At 42.9% G+C, this 17,341-nt stretch overlaps 1 protein-coding gene across 1 annotated transcript in view; it reads left to right on the forward strand.

Moving 5' to 3' along the window:
* The window catches only part of ITGA9 (integrin subunit alpha 9), a 212,134-nt gene that overhangs the window by 4,626 nt on the left and 190,167 nt on the right, over positions 1 to 17,341 (forward strand). Inside the window, exons 2-4 of the mRNA XM_030445225.1 lie at positions 4,544 to 4,674; positions 5,948 to 6,054; positions 12,483 to 12,606. Of these exons, the coding sequence (XP_030301085.1) occupies positions 4,544 to 4,674; positions 5,948 to 6,054; positions 12,483 to 12,606 (362 nt within the window). The remainder of the gene's footprint in view (positions 1 to 4,543; positions 4,675 to 5,947; positions 6,055 to 12,482; positions 12,607 to 17,341) is intronic.

Below are 17,341 nucleotides of genomic sequence, written 5' to 3' on the forward strand. Positions count from 1 at the left end.
ATGTGAGGGTAATTTAAAGACTTCTTTTCTGCCACTTAACATTGCAGTGAGGTGAGGTACCTACACTCCCAGTCCTTGAACTGTGATTGCCTAATCTCTGCTGGCATGGCTGTAGGCTGATGCTTAATGAGCCTGGCATCTCTCCATGCCATCGGTCAGCTCCACACTTTAATTCACTGTTCCTTCTGCTAAATGCAGCACTTTAATTTCCAAATCTGTATGTCCCTGAGGGTCAATGACCAGCAAGTGATAGTTTACTGTTCTGCAGGAAGTAATTTTAAGGAAGTATGGATTTCCCTGTGGCCAAAAAAGCTTCTTGTTCATCCATTGGCTGCTATGGCTCCTGCAATGTGAGGGTTCCTGGTCATGTAGCTGCGTAGTCATCTCCATTGAGATGAGGATATTTGGCCTTGATTGTGAGAGTATGAATGCAAGAAGAGGAAGTTAAATGGCCTCTCTGCCTACTGCTCTTCATGTCAGTATAAACCCAAATACTTGCTTCACAGAGGCCTGTTCAAGTCAAGCAAATGTGACCCTAAAAGGGCCTCAGACCGCACTCCTATGGCCCTTCTCTTCAATGAAAAGTAATCATCTTTTCTTGGTGGGCTTCAAGGTGTCTTCATGCAGCTACTCACAGATGTAGCTTGGGGCATCTTACAGAGTAGCATGGGTGTTGTGGGATGTAGTGAAATGAGGCAACCAGGTGCCACTAATTGCCAGGTAGTTGGCATGAGCTTGTGTTAAGCCCACCTGTGCCTGATTAGGGCGGGCCCCCACTGTGCATGAGCAGGATTAGGGGGCCAATAAAAGGTAAGGCCCTGAGGAGTCTCAAACCCCTGGCCTCAGTATTGCTTGGGTTTGTCTGTATAACTGCATGCTAACCAGCTGCGCCACTCAAGCCTCACCCTGACGGCGATGAGCGCTAGTGGCACAACCAAGTTAGCGCAGTCCTCATAGAAGCAGTACAAAGCCAAGCATGCCGAGGTTGTGAGTTCCAGCGTGAGCTGAGCTTGTGAGTTCAGGCCTTACCTTTTATTGGCCCCCTAATCCTGCTCATGCGCAGTGAGAGCCCGCCCTAATCAGGCACAGGTGGGCTTAACACAAGCTCATGCTCACTACCTGGCAATTAGTGGCACCTGGTTGCCTCATTTCACTACAGTGGGAGCCAGTACTCACTGATAATCTCTGCAAAGAGTACTGCCCACATCATAAACCCTTTGGCAAAAAGCTGGAGCACTGCCGTGCTTGCTTGTGGACAACCAAGTAGTTCTATAGCTGTGGATGAAAATCTTTACCACAAAAATTAGGATAATTTAAATAAGAGTTGGTTAAATTAGTTGGAATGTGTTGGAAGATTGCCCCAAAAATAGCAAGAGGACAGGGTTGTACTTTTGCTTGCTGTTTTTGTGTCTTCTGTATTTATGCCAGGCAAGATTCCACAGCACTGAGATGCAAGAGGTCTGTATGAGACTAAGGCTTTGGTTTGAAATTTATTTCTGTTTCAATATGGTACCATAGAAAACCTCCTTCTCTGGCTTGCAGCATTGTTTCACAGACATTGCAAAAATATTTCAAAGATGTTTTAGTGTGTAGGGGAGATACAAAACAGGTATTTGTTTTACTTGATGGTTCACAAAATCTTTGAATGCAAATGAGTCTTCTATACAGGTCTGCTGGAGTGTCATGACAGTTAAATTGGTAGCTTTCAACAGTTGGGCAGAAAATAAGGAAAGAGTAAAGGACTTTAATAAAACTGGTATAGGTGATATGTAGCAAATACCAATTTCACCAACCAAAAAAGAATGTAAACCAACAGAAAACCTCTCTTTTCCTTCTTAGGCTACAGGTGAGCATGGGTCATGGCAGACAGAACAGGAAATCTGTAAAGTTTCTACCTGCTGGGGTCTAAGTACAAAAGTGAAAAAATGAGGGAAGATCCTAGGAAGACATAGTGTATGATATAGGTGAAATATCACATCTGAATATTTGGACATTCAAGAGAATCCAAAATCCGTTTATTTTTGGCACACATCACCAGTTGCCTTTACTAAATGCTTTCTTCTGCTCAGTACAGAGGACAAAATGGCAACAGATATTTTCTTTTTGAAAGATATATTTTCTCAAGACAGCAATATCATTTGTGCAAGTAGCCTACTAATTAATTATCATTTTTTTCCTCTCACCTTTTTAAATTAAAGAAAGCTGAGGCATCTTTGTAATTTAGGCTACTTCATCTCCAGTCTTGCACTCTGCAACCCATTGTATCTTGTGCACTAATTGCTGAATCAAGTTTACTTTTCTTAGGTTAGAGCAAAGCTTCTCTTTAACTGGAGTCAATGTGGCCTACATTATCTTGTTGTTCTAACAGGTCATAGAAACAGTTTCTTGCCATTTGCAATTTTGAACCTGTAGCTCTTTTAAGCTAGTAATATCCCCCTTATTTATTTTTGTTAGTTCTCATGAATGTCAATAAGTGAATGACATGCATTCATCGCCTGTGTAAATGAAATGATTGGCATTTGATTTTCTGCCTGCTGCCTGCCTAGTGGGATTTCCATTTGGAGCTATTATTTCAGGCTTCCAGTGTGTGCAGGCTTTGTAGGTTTTAGCAGCTGAAGTATTTTGTACATTAATTCTTCTCACTTGTGAAAACATGATGTGCATTGTAGAGTGCTGCCCCACCAACTTCTCAAAATGATACAGCTTAGCTCCTGAAAGCTGGCAGAAAATCATCATGTGGTCTCTCTTCTTTTTGTAACTGTATTTCCCAGTGCCATGGAATTTTGGGCTTTTGCTCCTCCTGCACCTGTGTATCACAGCAGGAGTGAAGTGTATCCCAGAGGAGTGTTCTGTTGTTTGGTATAGACCAGACTCTGATGCAGGAACAGCTCTTCCAAGTGGCTCAGGTTGACCCTTGAAATGTGCATGCACTGTGCTGTGGGTCTCCTTGTGTTTGGTGATGGTGGGATGCTGGTTGAGGATGGAACTTTAAATTAGAGGATGAAGAAAAAGTTGTTTTATACACGCAGAGCTTCCATTTTTGGGGCTGGTGCTGAGCTGTCCATCTATGCTGTGGGTGGGCTGTGTATGTGGACTGACTTTGTAGAAGTAGCTCTTTATCCTTTTAGTCAGTAAACCAAGAGCAGTGTTCCTTGGTCAGATGCAGCCCTCTCAAGTAGTGGTTGGATCTCTGCATCCAAGCAAGCACTGGAGGCTCAGGGTTTTAGAGACAGTTTCCCTTATTTCCAACCCTGAGCTTAACTTCAGCAAGATTTTGTTAAATGCAGGAAGCTTTGCCTTGCCTAATAGTGCAAGGGTATTGGCAAAACTGTACTAAGCTACCTGGTACTCCTCACCACCCTTCCCGGAGCTGCCTCCCTTGCTCCTCACCCTCAATGTGCCTAGATCTTGCTCACAACCAAGTGAGGAAGATTCTCCCTTCAATGAAGGAGTTGGTAGAAAGGCTTCCTTAATACTTGTGATACTTGTGCTTCTCACATGACCTCCTCAAAGCATTCTTTGGGGCACAATCTGCTGCCAGATTGCTAAACAGTTAACTGCATCATAACACGTGATTAAAAAGTGTTCATCACCTTTAAAGGGTGCATTAAGGAGCACTATGGTCAGAGCTGTGCATTGGTGCTTCCCAACTCTCATGTAGGATAAATAGCCCAGCATAGCTTCACAGCCTTAGTGATAAGGCTGCACCTTGTGTAGTGAGAGGACAAGGGGAAATAGTTTTAAAACTTGAAGAGTGGAGATTTGTGTTAGACTTAGGGAAGAAATTCTTTCCTGTGTGGGTGGTGAGACACTGGCACAGGTTTCCCAAGAAGTTGTGGCTTTCCCCTCCCTGGAAGTGTTCAGGGCCAGGCTGGATGGGGCCTTGAGCCAACTGGATCTAGTGGAAGGTGTCCCTAGGAATCGGAAATAGATGATATTAGGTCACTTACAACCCCAGCCATTCCATGATTCTGTGATTCCATGATAAATGTTGGTTCATAGCAATGCACTGAGGAGAGATTTATTCCTATGTTGTTGGTTGCATTTTCTTTGTTTTTTTCTAGACGCTATATTACATGTTCTGAGAATGAGGTGCCTCAACTTTCTAAACAAACTTACTAATTTTGGGCTAGCTGGCAAGCATTCAAGTTCACTCAAGTTCCATCCTCTTGCATGCGTGTGTTTTAGCACTTGTGGGTTCTGGAATTGATAGGGATGTAGTTAAAACAGAGGAAAAATGGATGCAGCTGCTGTTGGCTGTCCTAATACTTTCCTAATGCTTTGGGGGTGTGGGGGTGTTGCTTTAAACGTTTCACAATCCTAATGGAAATGTAGCTTGTTAAAGTATCATGGAGGAGAAAAATGCCTTTATTGAGTGGTTTTTTTTTCAGTTTGTGAATCAATATCATCATTTTATAAGGCTGCTGGAAAAAAAGACATTTTGCTGAGGAAGCTTGGCAATGTGAACCTTGCTTTTTGTTTTTTTTGCTTTTAAAAATTTTCTCCTGAAATTATTAATTTGTACTTTGCTTTTGGTTTCCAGGGTCTTGGTTGGTGCTCCCAAGGCAGAATCTAAATACAGCACCTCTGTTCAGTCCCCAGGAGCAGTGTTTAAGTGTCGAGTCCATACCAATCCTGACAGAAGGTGCACAAGAACTGGGATATGGGACGGAGGTGGGTAGTTATGATGCTAGTGGGGAGAAGAGGGGAACCAAAAGAAAAATATACCCCACTCAGCCAGCAGTCCTCCTGACAACTTCAGAGAGGCTACAAGATATTAAGAGGGATCCACCAGCCTTTCCTGAGGATTTTGAACACCAGTAGCAGAGGTGTCACAATTCTCTTCAGCATTACAAAATAGCATCCCAAGCTTGTGTTGGTGTCCTCCCATTGGCTCTGCTCACCCTCTCAGCGAGCTAAATGTGGATTTTTCCCCTGCTTATTCCTAAAGCTGCTGTCTTTTCCTCATCTGCTCAAGTGTGACTTTGCAGCGTGTGAGTGGGTATGTGAGTGGATGGAGCACTGCTGCCTGCTCCAGGCAGTGCTGAAAATAAGGGTTGTGGGGTGGACCCTGGGCAATGTGGCAGCGGGTGCATGATGTGCAGTGTTATTAGCAATGTGGCAACCCATGGGTAATGGCAGGCAAATCAGTCCTTGGGTTTGCTTCTTGTGCTAAAGGAAATTAAGTTTCCTCAGTGAGAGCCATGCAGTATGCTGTGCACATGATCAAGATTCACTTTGGTATCTAACATACCAAATTGGTGTGAATTGGAGGAAGGCAGAGTCTGAGTTAGGTTCTAATCTAAAAGCTCATGCTGGATTCTGAGGGAGAAAATGGAAGCCTTTTGGTTTTCTTGGTGACATGCATGTTATTACTTTCTTTGCCTATAAAAAAGGCATGTTAATCTGTTCATCTTTTTATGACCAGAGTGCAGTCCAATTCATCTTTATGTTGCTTATATGAGTTAAAAGCAGTGTTTTTGGCTAAGTTTTACTTGTTCTGCTACTGCTGTGTAAACTGTCCTCTCATGATTCGTACTGTCTGACAGGACTAAAGATGTAGGCCTTCATCTTTTTGTTTTTTAAATATCCCCGATCTCGTTTTCAAAAGTAATTGTTGCTTTAATTGCATTCTGCAGGCAATTTCACATCTCTTCCATTGACTTCAGTTGGACTGTTTATTTCAAGTTGAGCTCTGTACATGCTGCAGTAGCTGCTGGCTGTTTGGAATGGTGTCTTGCCTCTACTGTGTATTTATATAATGCCTAGGAAGAGTGAGAGCATCACCCTGATTAATGCATCCAAGAATTAATAATCAGGATGAAGGGGAAAATAAAAGCACTGTCAGGCAGATGTTTGATTGGCAATCTCTTTTCTTGTAGAGGTTCTTTGATGAATATTTAAAACTCATATCTCCTTGCCTTGCTTCTTTCCCCTCTTTCTGTAGGCAATTCTCGGGGTACACTCTGTGGAAAGACCTGCAAAGAAGACAGAGATGATGAATGGATGGGTGTAAGCCTGGCTAGACAGCCAAAGGCTGGTGGAAGTGTGCTGGTAAGTCCACTCATTTCTTTGATCTCATTAAAACAACTGCTGCTGTCTGACTCTAATGCTAAACATGTCAGGATTAATGTGTTTGGCAGTGACAGACGGAGTCCAGCTTTATGGGCAAGCAAATTCTACCAGTCCCTTGCTTCAAGCGGAAGGAAAAGTGAGCCCCAGCCAGAAAGCGTTATTTATAGGGGAGGACTTCAGAGCTGTCACACCTGACTTGTGTCACCCAAGGGCTTTCCTCCTAAATCTATGGGATTAAATCTTTGACCAGAATAAATAGAATTTTGTCTGGGCGGTACCTGCTAGTTTGGTTTTTTTGTCGTTTGCCTGTGTTTACGTAGAGAGTATGTATGCATCCATTTTCCCTGAGCATATGTATTGCATGTCAGAACATACTATGAAAAATGTAAGACGAGTTTTTCTGGTGATATTTTTTCTTTATGTATATTAGTTTTCCATTAACAGGGCAGGAGAACTAAGAGTAGAGATGACTTAGTTGTGTGTGGGTGGCCTTGTTGTCTTTGATACGATTACCATTAGACAGGTCAAGGAGAGCAGATGTGATCCTTAGGATGTGGAATTCATCTTTTCAAAACCACACTTCCTGTGTTGGGAAAAATAATCAGAAAGAGAGCTGGGCTAAAACCTTTATAAAATACATGGGTACAATAGGATCAGTAGTCCCTGTGTTAATATCCATGGTTGGGCTCTGACTGTCTACCCGAGTGAGTCTGTCTACAGGAATGTTAATAGAAAAAAAAAATTGCAAGAAAATGTTTCCATAGTATGGAAAACTTCAAACTTGTATCAGAGTAATCCTGACAACAACCTAATTCTAAATACTGATGTTTGGGAGTAGGAAACTGGTAGTATGACCCCACCTTTCCAGTGAGGTGGAGGTTGCTTAGTACATGGCACCAAACTGTCAGAAAGCTGCTAGTGAGAAAAATCTCCTGCAGCAATTTCTGTGCCAGCCACCTGGGTAAGGCAAGTGGACAAAGCTGCTTCACTCAAAGGTTTTTTTCTTAATAAGCACATAGAAACCAAATGCTTATGAACAGAGTTCTTGCACACCATCTTCCCCACGGAGGACAGGTGTTTTTTACTCCTTTCTGGGGTAGTTCTGTGGTGTTTTATTTGACTGTCTCTTGGTGTACAGCTTGCCAGTGCTATAGAGGCTTATGGATGTTATAAATGTGTCCAGCACTGGAGGAGAGGGAAAAAAGGGGCATAAGTAAAATATACTGTAAATATGTATAGCAGAGAACAAAATTAAGGCACTCATGTTAATCTAAACAATTCATACATTCATGTTTCCTAATCTGTATATGGGCCTAGAGTCCAGTGTAACAACTGACAAGTAACTTGCACTGATCAGGATAATGGTACCTTGAGACAGCATCCTCTCCATTTTCCAGTCACTGGGCTGAACTAGAAAATTCTTGTCCATTTTTTTCATGGTAACTTAAGAATAATGCTGTCTTTCTGGTTTAATTCTGGTTCAAAGGGGAGGGAAATGCAGCTGATGCTTAGGTGTCATCTCCCTTAGAAGTGGCAAAGGAAAGGAAAGCTGGTGGGGAAAGAGGTCAGGCAACTACTGAGACTGGAGCTGGCTGCTCACTGGCTGAGGAGAGGCAGCAAGGGTGAGAGATGTGGGCAGGTGATGAGGGCTTAGATTGGGGCTGAAGGCATAGAAGTTTTTTACATTAAACAGGTTAAAAGCAACATGTTGTCAAAATAAAATGTGCAGCTGGTGGTGTGCTTATTCTGGTGCAGCTGAAGATGGTAAAATGTCTCCACAGTTACACTGACTTCAGGCAGTCCTAAACCAGCCCTCTGACAAGAGTGTAGTGCCCTTACCAAGTAGATTGTGTCTGGATGCTTGAGTATGTTTAAATGTCTAATTCTCACTGATTTCAGTGAGGTATTTATCACCAAAGCATTCTGTCTTAAACTACTAATTAAACATCTGTGCACATCTGTGTGTAGACAGAACCTGGAATGAAGGCATATGGATTCATTTGTGGATGGAAAAATACCTGGCTTTTTTAGGACATTGTTACTCTCTATTTTGAGATACCTTTTTAATGAAAAAGATTTGTGACTTTCCCATAATCAGATGGTGTTTGGTTGATGTGCTCCTCTAGTTTTAAAGATCAGGATTTCTTTAAAATGCAGCTGTTTTTGAAGAGCCTGTGAGAAACTAGTCTTCTGAGAAGATCTGTCCAAATGTGTGTTTGGAGCCACATCTGCTGATTTTAGCTTTTTAACAAAATTACTAGCTAACTCTTGTGAATGATGCCCAGTAGTTAGGACTATGTGTAGTCTACATTGTCAAGCCTTACAGCTGTATTTACTGCATTTCTTCCAGGGTTTTCCTTTGAGTCAGAGTGATATCTTTGCATTCAGTAGCCCTAGGTGGATATTTAAAAAAAAATATTATTTTGTTTTGTTTTGGATGGATTTTTAATTCTTTTTTTCTGCCATAAATATGGGTAATCACTTTTTAAAAGCATGTGAGCTGTTCATGCTCTTGAGGTCCTGTGTTAGAAGAATTAGCCCCACAATTTAGCTGTGGGTTGTACAAAGAAGTTGTTCCATATGGTTTGAAACTCCTTAGTGGTTTAAATCTCTGTCTTATCAGCCTTCCCCAATTGCCAGATAAGAGTACGTGCTTCAGTGGAAAGGGGCAGTAGGGAAGGTGAAGAGTGTGCAGGAGGGCTTCAGGTGTTGTTTGTAAGTGTATTGTGTTTGAGCCCATATTGTGCCAAGCTTTACTGAACCAGAGTTTTATATTTATGTGATAGGCTAAATAGAAAAGTATCGAACAATGAGTTTTTAAATACAGAAGTAAGATTAGCTAAAAAACTGAGTTTGTATTTCATTGGCTGCCTGACCTCAGGTGTGCAGTCAGTCAATATTTGCATTAATCTAAGTGCTGCAATAACACAGACGAGATCACCAGCTCTTTCCATATGGAAGCAGCAGAAATCCTCCTTTTTATTTTGTTGGGAGAGGAAGCAGGGACAGTACATCACAATTTGGGGATAACCTTCAGTCTTGCTGTTCTGAAATACCTGCACCTGTTGTTCCTCTGTTTTTTATAAAGTGTTGCTGTTTTTCATTTTTCATAGTTGATGTACTGGCTCATTTAGTGATAGTGTGAGCATTTGTAAAACAAAACATATCTCTGTGGCAAAGCCAAAGCCCTTTTAGGGAAGAGCAAACCAGAAGTGGTCTCACAGTGGCCCAATCCAAGGGTCCCTTGTTGGAACTCTGACTTTAGGAGACAGCAGAGGGCTTTATAAAGACCGTACATTCAGGTGGTGCACTCGACCTTTATCAAGTGTTGCCTAGGTCTCTTGGGTTGCTTTTCCTATGGTGCAAATCCCATGGCTGTTGTCCAATATGCAGAAGAGCATAGTGGCTGCAGCTCTAAACGTCTGATTCATTATATTGCAGTAGTGCAGTGTCTGCTATCAATAGAGATCTCTGTCCAGAAATATTTTATTTTGCTTTAGCTATTTGCATCCTTTCTCCCCTGTTCCACGGTAGGTCCAGAGCCCATGCCCTGGCAGCAGCTGCTGAGCACCTAAGCATGCTGATGATCTCTTTGTTGCACAGGGGCACACATATAAAAAGGGGTGTATAAGCAGACAGTGGTTTGCAGTCACCTTAGGGAAAACAAAACAAAACAAAGCAAAACACAGAAAACCCCTCTTCATAGCCTCAAATTCAATTGTCATCCCTGTTCCCAAGACCCCCTCAGACATGTAACATCAAAGAAGGAAGTCTGTAGCCATCTTTGGTAGCACATCACCTTGCCTCAGCAACTTTGAATAATGCAGGGACTGTGCTGTAATACAGCTAAACATTTTTGGAGAGTCAGGAGAACCAAAAGCAGCTGTGGACAAGCTTTGCCATGGCTGTGAGACAAATGTGCTAGCTGCTTGGCTGCAGTAAAATGAGTTTCAGGGAGTTAGAGGACTCCTTTTCATTGGGAAGATGTCAAATTATGCAGCTGTGGTGTGGGGGAGTCTGGGGAAGCCCCTGCTGAGATAACCAAGGTCTGTTGTCTCTTAGCTCTATGGTCATGAGATGGCCACAGTCTCAGGCAGTCAGTGGTAAAATATAGCATGTCTGAATACACAGCATGCTGCAGATATAGAAAAGTGATCATTAAAAAACAAAAACCCAAACAAAAAGTGAATCCTTACAGATTAGTTAAGCGTTCCCAGAATTGTTAAAGTGAGCCCATATCCTCTGGTTGATATTTTTTTTTTGACCATATTTCTTATGCAGCAGCTTTTTTTTTTTTTTCTTCCTTATACTGTTCTGTCTTTCTTGGCCTCTGTACCTCACCCCTGAGCAAAGCCTTCTGCTTGTGATGAAATGCTGCTGCTCTCCCAGACTCCACCATTTGTGCTCTTCTGGGAGAGATTAGTAGGTTAATTTATGTGAGTTCCTTGCAGTTTCCAAGATATAAAATGTCAAGGAATTTACAATATCACGATCCTTTATTTACCTTTCCATAATTTTAAAAAATACTCTTGGTCTGTTTCTCTTTGAGTTTATATCCGGAGTTGCGGTTGACTTGACTGTCACTTTAATAGTATGTGTCTTTATGGTACTGTCTCTAAAAGGGCTGTACATGTATATATTTCTGCTCACAGCACATATTAATCAGGAGAAAAACTGTTTCCTGATTACTCTGAAAACTGTTGTTTCATGTGCTGTTTTTTTGTTGCTATTGAAGTTTGAATGAGTGTGTACATGGGGGTTAAAATCAGAACTGGGCTTCTTTAAAGCAAGTAAGGGAGTCCCCAAAGCTGGTCTTCATAGGACTCCCCATTTATGTTTGGCTGCAGAGCAGGATGCCATCAGAAGCATCTTTTGCATCATGGGTGGCTCCACAGACCTGGAGTCCCCTCTGCCATAGCCATCTTCAGGAAATAGATGCTTCTTGTTGAGTGGTGGAAGTTAGGAAAGCAATAAATATTAAAGTCTGCATGCAGCACAGCTAGCAGCACAGCTAGCAGCACAGCAGGCTTTTGCACAACTGGTTTAGCTGTTTCAGTTAAAAAAAAAAAAGAGAGTAGTATTACTCTTTTATGTCTTCCTGAGATTAATGGGAAGGGGCCTGTTTTGACTGCTGGATTGAATTTTGAGTTTCCCAGTGGTTGATACACTGCTCAAGTCCTTTACTGGATACAACTGTGCCTGGTTTATGGTGTTTTTACTGTGAGATGCTCTCATGGGCAATGTGCTCAGCTCTGAACTGCTGAGGCAGAAAAGTGGTGTAGGGCACAGGGAAGGAAGAGAGGGAGTGTCCCGACTGAGAAAGATGGGGTCACATGTGGGGATCTTGAAGGGGACTGACCTAAAGTTTCCAGGAAAAGTGAAAAGCATGTGGAGGAGATGATTTGTAGCATAGCTGCTGCTCTATGCACATGGGACCAAGCCTTAAATGATATAAATGGACACATCTACACTGACTTCAGTGACTTAGACCAGCTAGAGATATGGCTTGGCATGTGCTTAAGTTCAAAGCCCTTGTCGTTTCACATTTCATCTTTTTTTTTTTTTTATTTCAACAAAATCCATTGGCATCAGGCGACTTGTGGTTTGTCTGGCAGCAATGCAGTGTTAATTTTTTTGAGCAAATGGCTCTGGGAAGGTATGAACCAGGCTCCACATTGCTTTTGCATGTGCTTATGTGTGGCAGTTGTATTGACCAATGTATCTTGCTGAGACTGGTTTAGCTGTGGTTTTGCAAGGTCATCTTATTCTTCACTGTAAAGGTAAAGGTACCTTGATCTCTGCAGCTCACCTGCAGATGGTGCCACAATATCCCTGGCTTTTTCTCTTAAATTCACTACCAGTAAGCAAGGCCCAGGCACTTTTGTCACCAGAAACAAAGCTGCTTTTCCCAGTGAGACAAGCCTTTGACTCACATATGCATCCTCTGGTGGGATTACCTATTAATATGGTCTCAGTAAGCTTCTAAGTCTTAGCATCACTCTGATCCTCCAATGTGAATCTTCAGTGTCTTTATTCCCACATTTCCCCCACATTTCTGGCTCAGCTGGGTTTTATCAGTATATCTTTACTTTAGAAAGGCTTCACTGACTGTGAGGATTCCTACACAGTGAGGTCTTGAAATTTCCAGCATGATCTCTGTGTTGCTTTGAGACCTGCTGTTTTCCTAGTCATGCACATACGAAGGCTGAGATATGAGTTGCCAGGTCAGAGAGTGCAGAAGATAACAGTGAGAAGACAGCTTTTCTAGAAAGAGTTGGGTAAAGGGGGGGCGATGGGGCAACATGGTGAGTGTGATGCTGAGAAGTCCCTCTCATGTGTTCTGCTCCTTGGTCAGAGGGCTCTCCTGTGACTCTGGGTAAATAACCCGTGTGATATGATCTGTTTAGGCATGTGCACACCGCTGGAAAAACATCTACTATGAGACAGAATACATCCTGCCCCATGGTTTCTGCAACATCATTCCCCCGAACCTGCAGCCCAAGGGGAGGAAGCTTTTGCCCTGCTACGAAGGTAAGAAAAGGGTGTGGGGGCCAGGAGTGGGGCTCGTCTCTCTCACTTGCTGCTCTCTCATTTTACATTTCCTGTGTTTCCCCTTTATTTCCAAAGCTATCCACAATAATGCTCACTACTGATTTTTTTTTTATTTCTTCTTTTTGGTAACACGTGATTGCTTTGCAGCACAGCTGGGGTGGAGGTTGGATTTTCAGTGAAGTTGGGAGAGTAGCAGAATGACTGATCAGGTCCTGTGACTTATTGTGTGTGATTGCACTTTGCTAGGAGTAATACATTTCTGAACTGTGTTTTTGAGGCAACAGCTCTTTCTTCCTTCTGTGAATAATCAGTAGATATTGATCTGAGCTTGGCCTTTCATACTTTGCTGTGGCACAGAGTAAAAATCATAAATTATATTGCAATTAGGAACCAATTTGCCCATCTTAAGGAAATATTATAATTTTTCTGTTCTCATTTATCAGAGAAGTAGGAGCAAAGGGCTGTTTAACACTTTGCTAATTTCTGAGAACTTCTGCAGCATTTGTGTTAAACTGTTTCAGGTTCCATAAGTTGTCTTGGTCCCTGTTTGGACCTTCCTATTGTCTGGCTTTGCAGGGCATGGAGAAGGAGGGCTTCAGCTCCAGTAGTGGGTGGCTGCTTCTGCTACTTCTGCTCCAAATCTCAAGTGTCAGCTTTTTAATTTTCCAGCTCTCTGTTGCATTTGAGACTCTTCTATCATGTGTCCTTTCCTAAAGATTTCAGAAGACAGCATCTCCTTGGCCAAGAGCGCATGAGTGTCTTGTTAGGAAAAAAATAGGGTATCACCTAAGATATCTTGGCCTTCCGAGAAACACATGGGGGAAAATACCTTCTTGGCTTCTCCTGTTTGCACCTGGCATTCTTTCCCTTCTCAACTGTGGGAGCCTGAGGAAGTGTGAGTTCAGAGGACAAGATGGACCAGGGTTTGTTGTGACAAGACCTCTAATTCTATTTGTTACTTTGCTTATATTCATTCCCCCCTTCTGAAGTTAGCAGCAGCCAGCAGTAGGCTTACCGCTGACATTAGCAAGTGGGAGAGGGGTAAGATGGTGGATGTTCCAGTGAGATTATCTGCTGCTGGCAAGTGGCTGTGTCCCAGCTTGGTGGCCTGTGAAGCCAGCTGTGTGACAGAGCTGCATTCCCGCTCTTTTTCTGGAGGCAGCTCCTCACTTCCCTCCAGGCTTTGCTCAGGGAGCTGCTACTGCAAAGCTGTGCACCCGCTGGACACACCATGCACTCATGCACTGAGTGTTTCCCACCCTGAAATTGCTTGTTGCTTGAAATGTGAGAGGTTTTAAGTCTCTCAACCATGCCATACCAGCTTCTCTGCAGTGGAATACAAGTAACCAGATAAGTCTTTGTGTCACGAGAAGCACCTCACCGCATTTATCTTTTTTTTCCCCTCCCTTGTTTCTGTCAGCAAAAGCAGGATAAGGCCTCACACTGAGGTAATGCACTGCCAATAATGCAGTATTAACTTTATGGTCAGTGCATGGTCACACTGATGGGGCTCCCTCTGAACCTGTGTCGCTGCTCCTGCACTGCCTTAAAGACAACCCGCCCGAAGCTGTGGCGGGGAGGTGGTTTCTGGAAGAGATGAACTGCTTGTGATTTTATGTGCGTCATGTCTTAGGAGTAAAACTGCTGCTAATCTGACAGGATATTTGCCAGGAATTGCTAGAAAATAGAAATGTGTGGGCCTAGTACACGCAGAGCAGCCAGTGGAAAGTTGGCAGAGCTGGTGCAGTACGATGTTGGCTTTATTTTACTCCATGCTAGAGTGAAAATTGGAGGTTTGGGACTGATTTTCCCTGCCCCACCCTCTTGCTCCCACCCTGTCAGACACAAAATCACAAAGAATCAAGATGTTTGGATGCATTTGTTTACTCTTGGATGTTTTATATCTCAATAAAACAAGCTGAAAGAGAGAGATGGCCGAGCTACGTCATGAAGAGGAATTTTTTGTTTGAGGTTTGCTGTGAAATAAGATTGCAGTCATCCTTGCAGTAACATAACATTTTTCCTTCGTTTTCTGGAAGCAGCAGACGAAATTCTTCTACACTGACACTGAGGAACAGCCCAGAGGGGAGAAGTGGCGAGCCTGATAGGGATAAGAAACATGGTGTGTGATGCAGCTGAAGTGCCACTACACAGAGAGCCTCTTGGCCATCACTGGGAGACTGCCAGACCCACGGCTACAAGCCCTGAGCAGGAGAGCAGGCTGTTGCCCGCTGAGTTCCTGGCATCTCAGCCTTCTCTGGGACTGGCCATGTGCAAATGGGTGCAGGCAGTTGTGTCCTGATTTTCAGAAGCCCTGTTAGCACAGGTGAGATGATAAAGCCCTGGGAGAGGCTGGTGTGGCTGCCTAATTGGTGTCGGATGCAGGCCAGTTGAATGCACATCAAACTCCATCTGTGTGTATGTTCACCTCAAGACGAATGATTAGCTCGTGTAACAGAAGTCTTGTGCCAGAAAGGGAGAGGAGTCTGACCTTGGGACAGATGTACTTAATACATATGGTATGTTTTCTCTCCACATAAAGCAGGCTTAATTAAAGACAAAGGAGGAAATGGAAATTTCCTGACTGGACAGTAGTGGTACAACAACATAGTAGTCTCAATCCATCTTTTCTTGTCTGGCTTCCCTGAAAGGGCTGACAGAAGTCTGGAACCGATTGAGAGGTAATGAGAACAGCAGCAAGCCTAATAGTTAAATGCAATCTTTCTGAGTAGGAACTAATCTGCTTTATATGAGCTGGATGTCCTTTGTGGTATAGCTGGCGTATGGAGCCATGGTCTTCCAGGCAGTGCTTTTACTTGTTTATTTTTCCCCTAGTTTTAATGGCCTTCCAAAAAAAGGAAGCTGCCTCTTTATTCACCCTGCCCTCAAGGCATTCAGTTTGTGAAAGAAGGTTGGCCACATCTACCATGAGAAGCAGTCCAGTTGATGGGGAGAGCTGGGGTGGTTTCCTAATTCTCTGTGGCAGGAGTTGGTGGTAGAGGTGGGGAAGACTGATGGACTCTTTGGTTAGTAAGTAAGGGCAGCAGCACATGCTCATGTGCCTCATCTCCAAAGGGAAAAGCAAGTTTTCTCACAAGGTCCAGACCACATGTGGTTTTCTGGGAGCTATCAAAACATCCATGCTTTGTGGTGCAGACCCAATACCACAATGCTAGTTCAGAAAGATTGCTCTGTTTTTTCCTAGTATAGTGAAATCCTGTCATGTAGGAAGGAAGAGGCTCTCAGTGCAAATGGTAGTTTACTGTAGCTGTCCACTTTGTTTTTTCTGTCAAGGTGGTAGATACATGATTTTATTGCACTGTGAAGCTCATACTATGTTATGGCATTGAAATTTGGTTAGAGTCTTTCAGAGAGGTTTGTTCAGAGAAAAAATGGAGGAGCATTTATGTTCAGAATCGTCATGCATCACAGCTTATCCTTTTTGTTTGTATATTGCTTTATCTAATTTCTTCTTCCTCAGCCTTATTTATCTTATAACCTAGGATCATCATGGTTACAAAGCACCACCATTTTCTTCTCTTTTTTGCTTTATGTATTTATTTGACACATCTTCAAAGTCTCAGAGGCAGCCATCTCTTCCATACTCAGCCTCATCTTACTTCTTTGCTATCAGCTGCTGGCACAGCAGTTAGTTTAAGTGGCTTGTGGTCTGTGTAATTGGGGGTGCACAGCAGTCTGTGGGCAGATGAGAAAGAACAATAAAGAAGTGTAAAAACAAAAGAGCTGTTCATGACAGCAGTTATTGCCTGGAGCTGTGCGGAAACTACCGAATCCACTGTATGCAATATTTAAACCTCATGCAAATGTTGCTATTCAGGTGTGCAAAACTAAAACCTGACAGAGTAACTGCACAAATTCCTGCTGTTTGATCATTTCACTGTGTTGATGCATGGATGGATGGATGACAGTGTCATAAGAGGGACAGGTGTCCCTGCTGTGCAGTGAAGTGGAAGAGAGGTAGAAGCAGGCTTGGTTTTCGTGCCTTTTGCTTGGTTTTTGTGCCATCCTGCTGCTTGGGAGGAAGCTGAAGTCTATGGGGCTGGTGTATGACAGTCCAGGACATGGGCTGTGACCGTGATTACGTGGCTGAAAAGGAGACCCACTTGAGCATGGATTTGTAGTGCTGCAGATGGGAGTTAGGTGGGCTGATGAGGGGTTTTGTGCTGATAGGGTTATGCTGTAGGCCAGGAGCCCAGAGTCTCTCCATGCTGGGTTCCTGGTTCTCTGGGGAACATCTCTACATCTCTACATCTGTCTGGGTCCTCCCAAAACGTGGTGCTGATGTCTGCTCTGTGTTACTAGAGCTTTAAATTCAGCCTCAATGTCTGAGGTGTTTGTGTCTCTGTGCTTTTGTTTCTTTTTGAAAAATATCTCAAAAGCTGTTTCCTCTCAAAGATGTTAGGAAAAAAGATCAAATCATATGTTGTCTATGTTTAGATTGTGTAGTCATAAGATGGAGGCTTGATGCCTGCAAGGAGGAAGGATGGTCATTGCTTTGCATCATTGCTGAATGTCATGCTGTGCTAATGTGATGGATCCATTTATTCTTCTGCAAAGTCTATTTTTTCCTTTTTATGGTAATTATTTTCAGGTATTTATTCAATCCAAAATGTTTTAATGTCTTTTCTTCAGTTCACAGAAGTACTAGTTACATACAAACTCTGGATTTACTTGAATTGCTGCATCCCACTGA

Source organism: Calypte anna, chromosome 2, assembly GCF_003957555.1.
Source record: "Calypte anna isolate BGI_N300 chromosome 2, bCalAnn1_v1.p, whole genome shotgun sequence".
Lineage (NCBI taxonomy): Eukaryota > Metazoa > Chordata > Aves > Apodiformes > Trochilidae > Calypte > Calypte anna.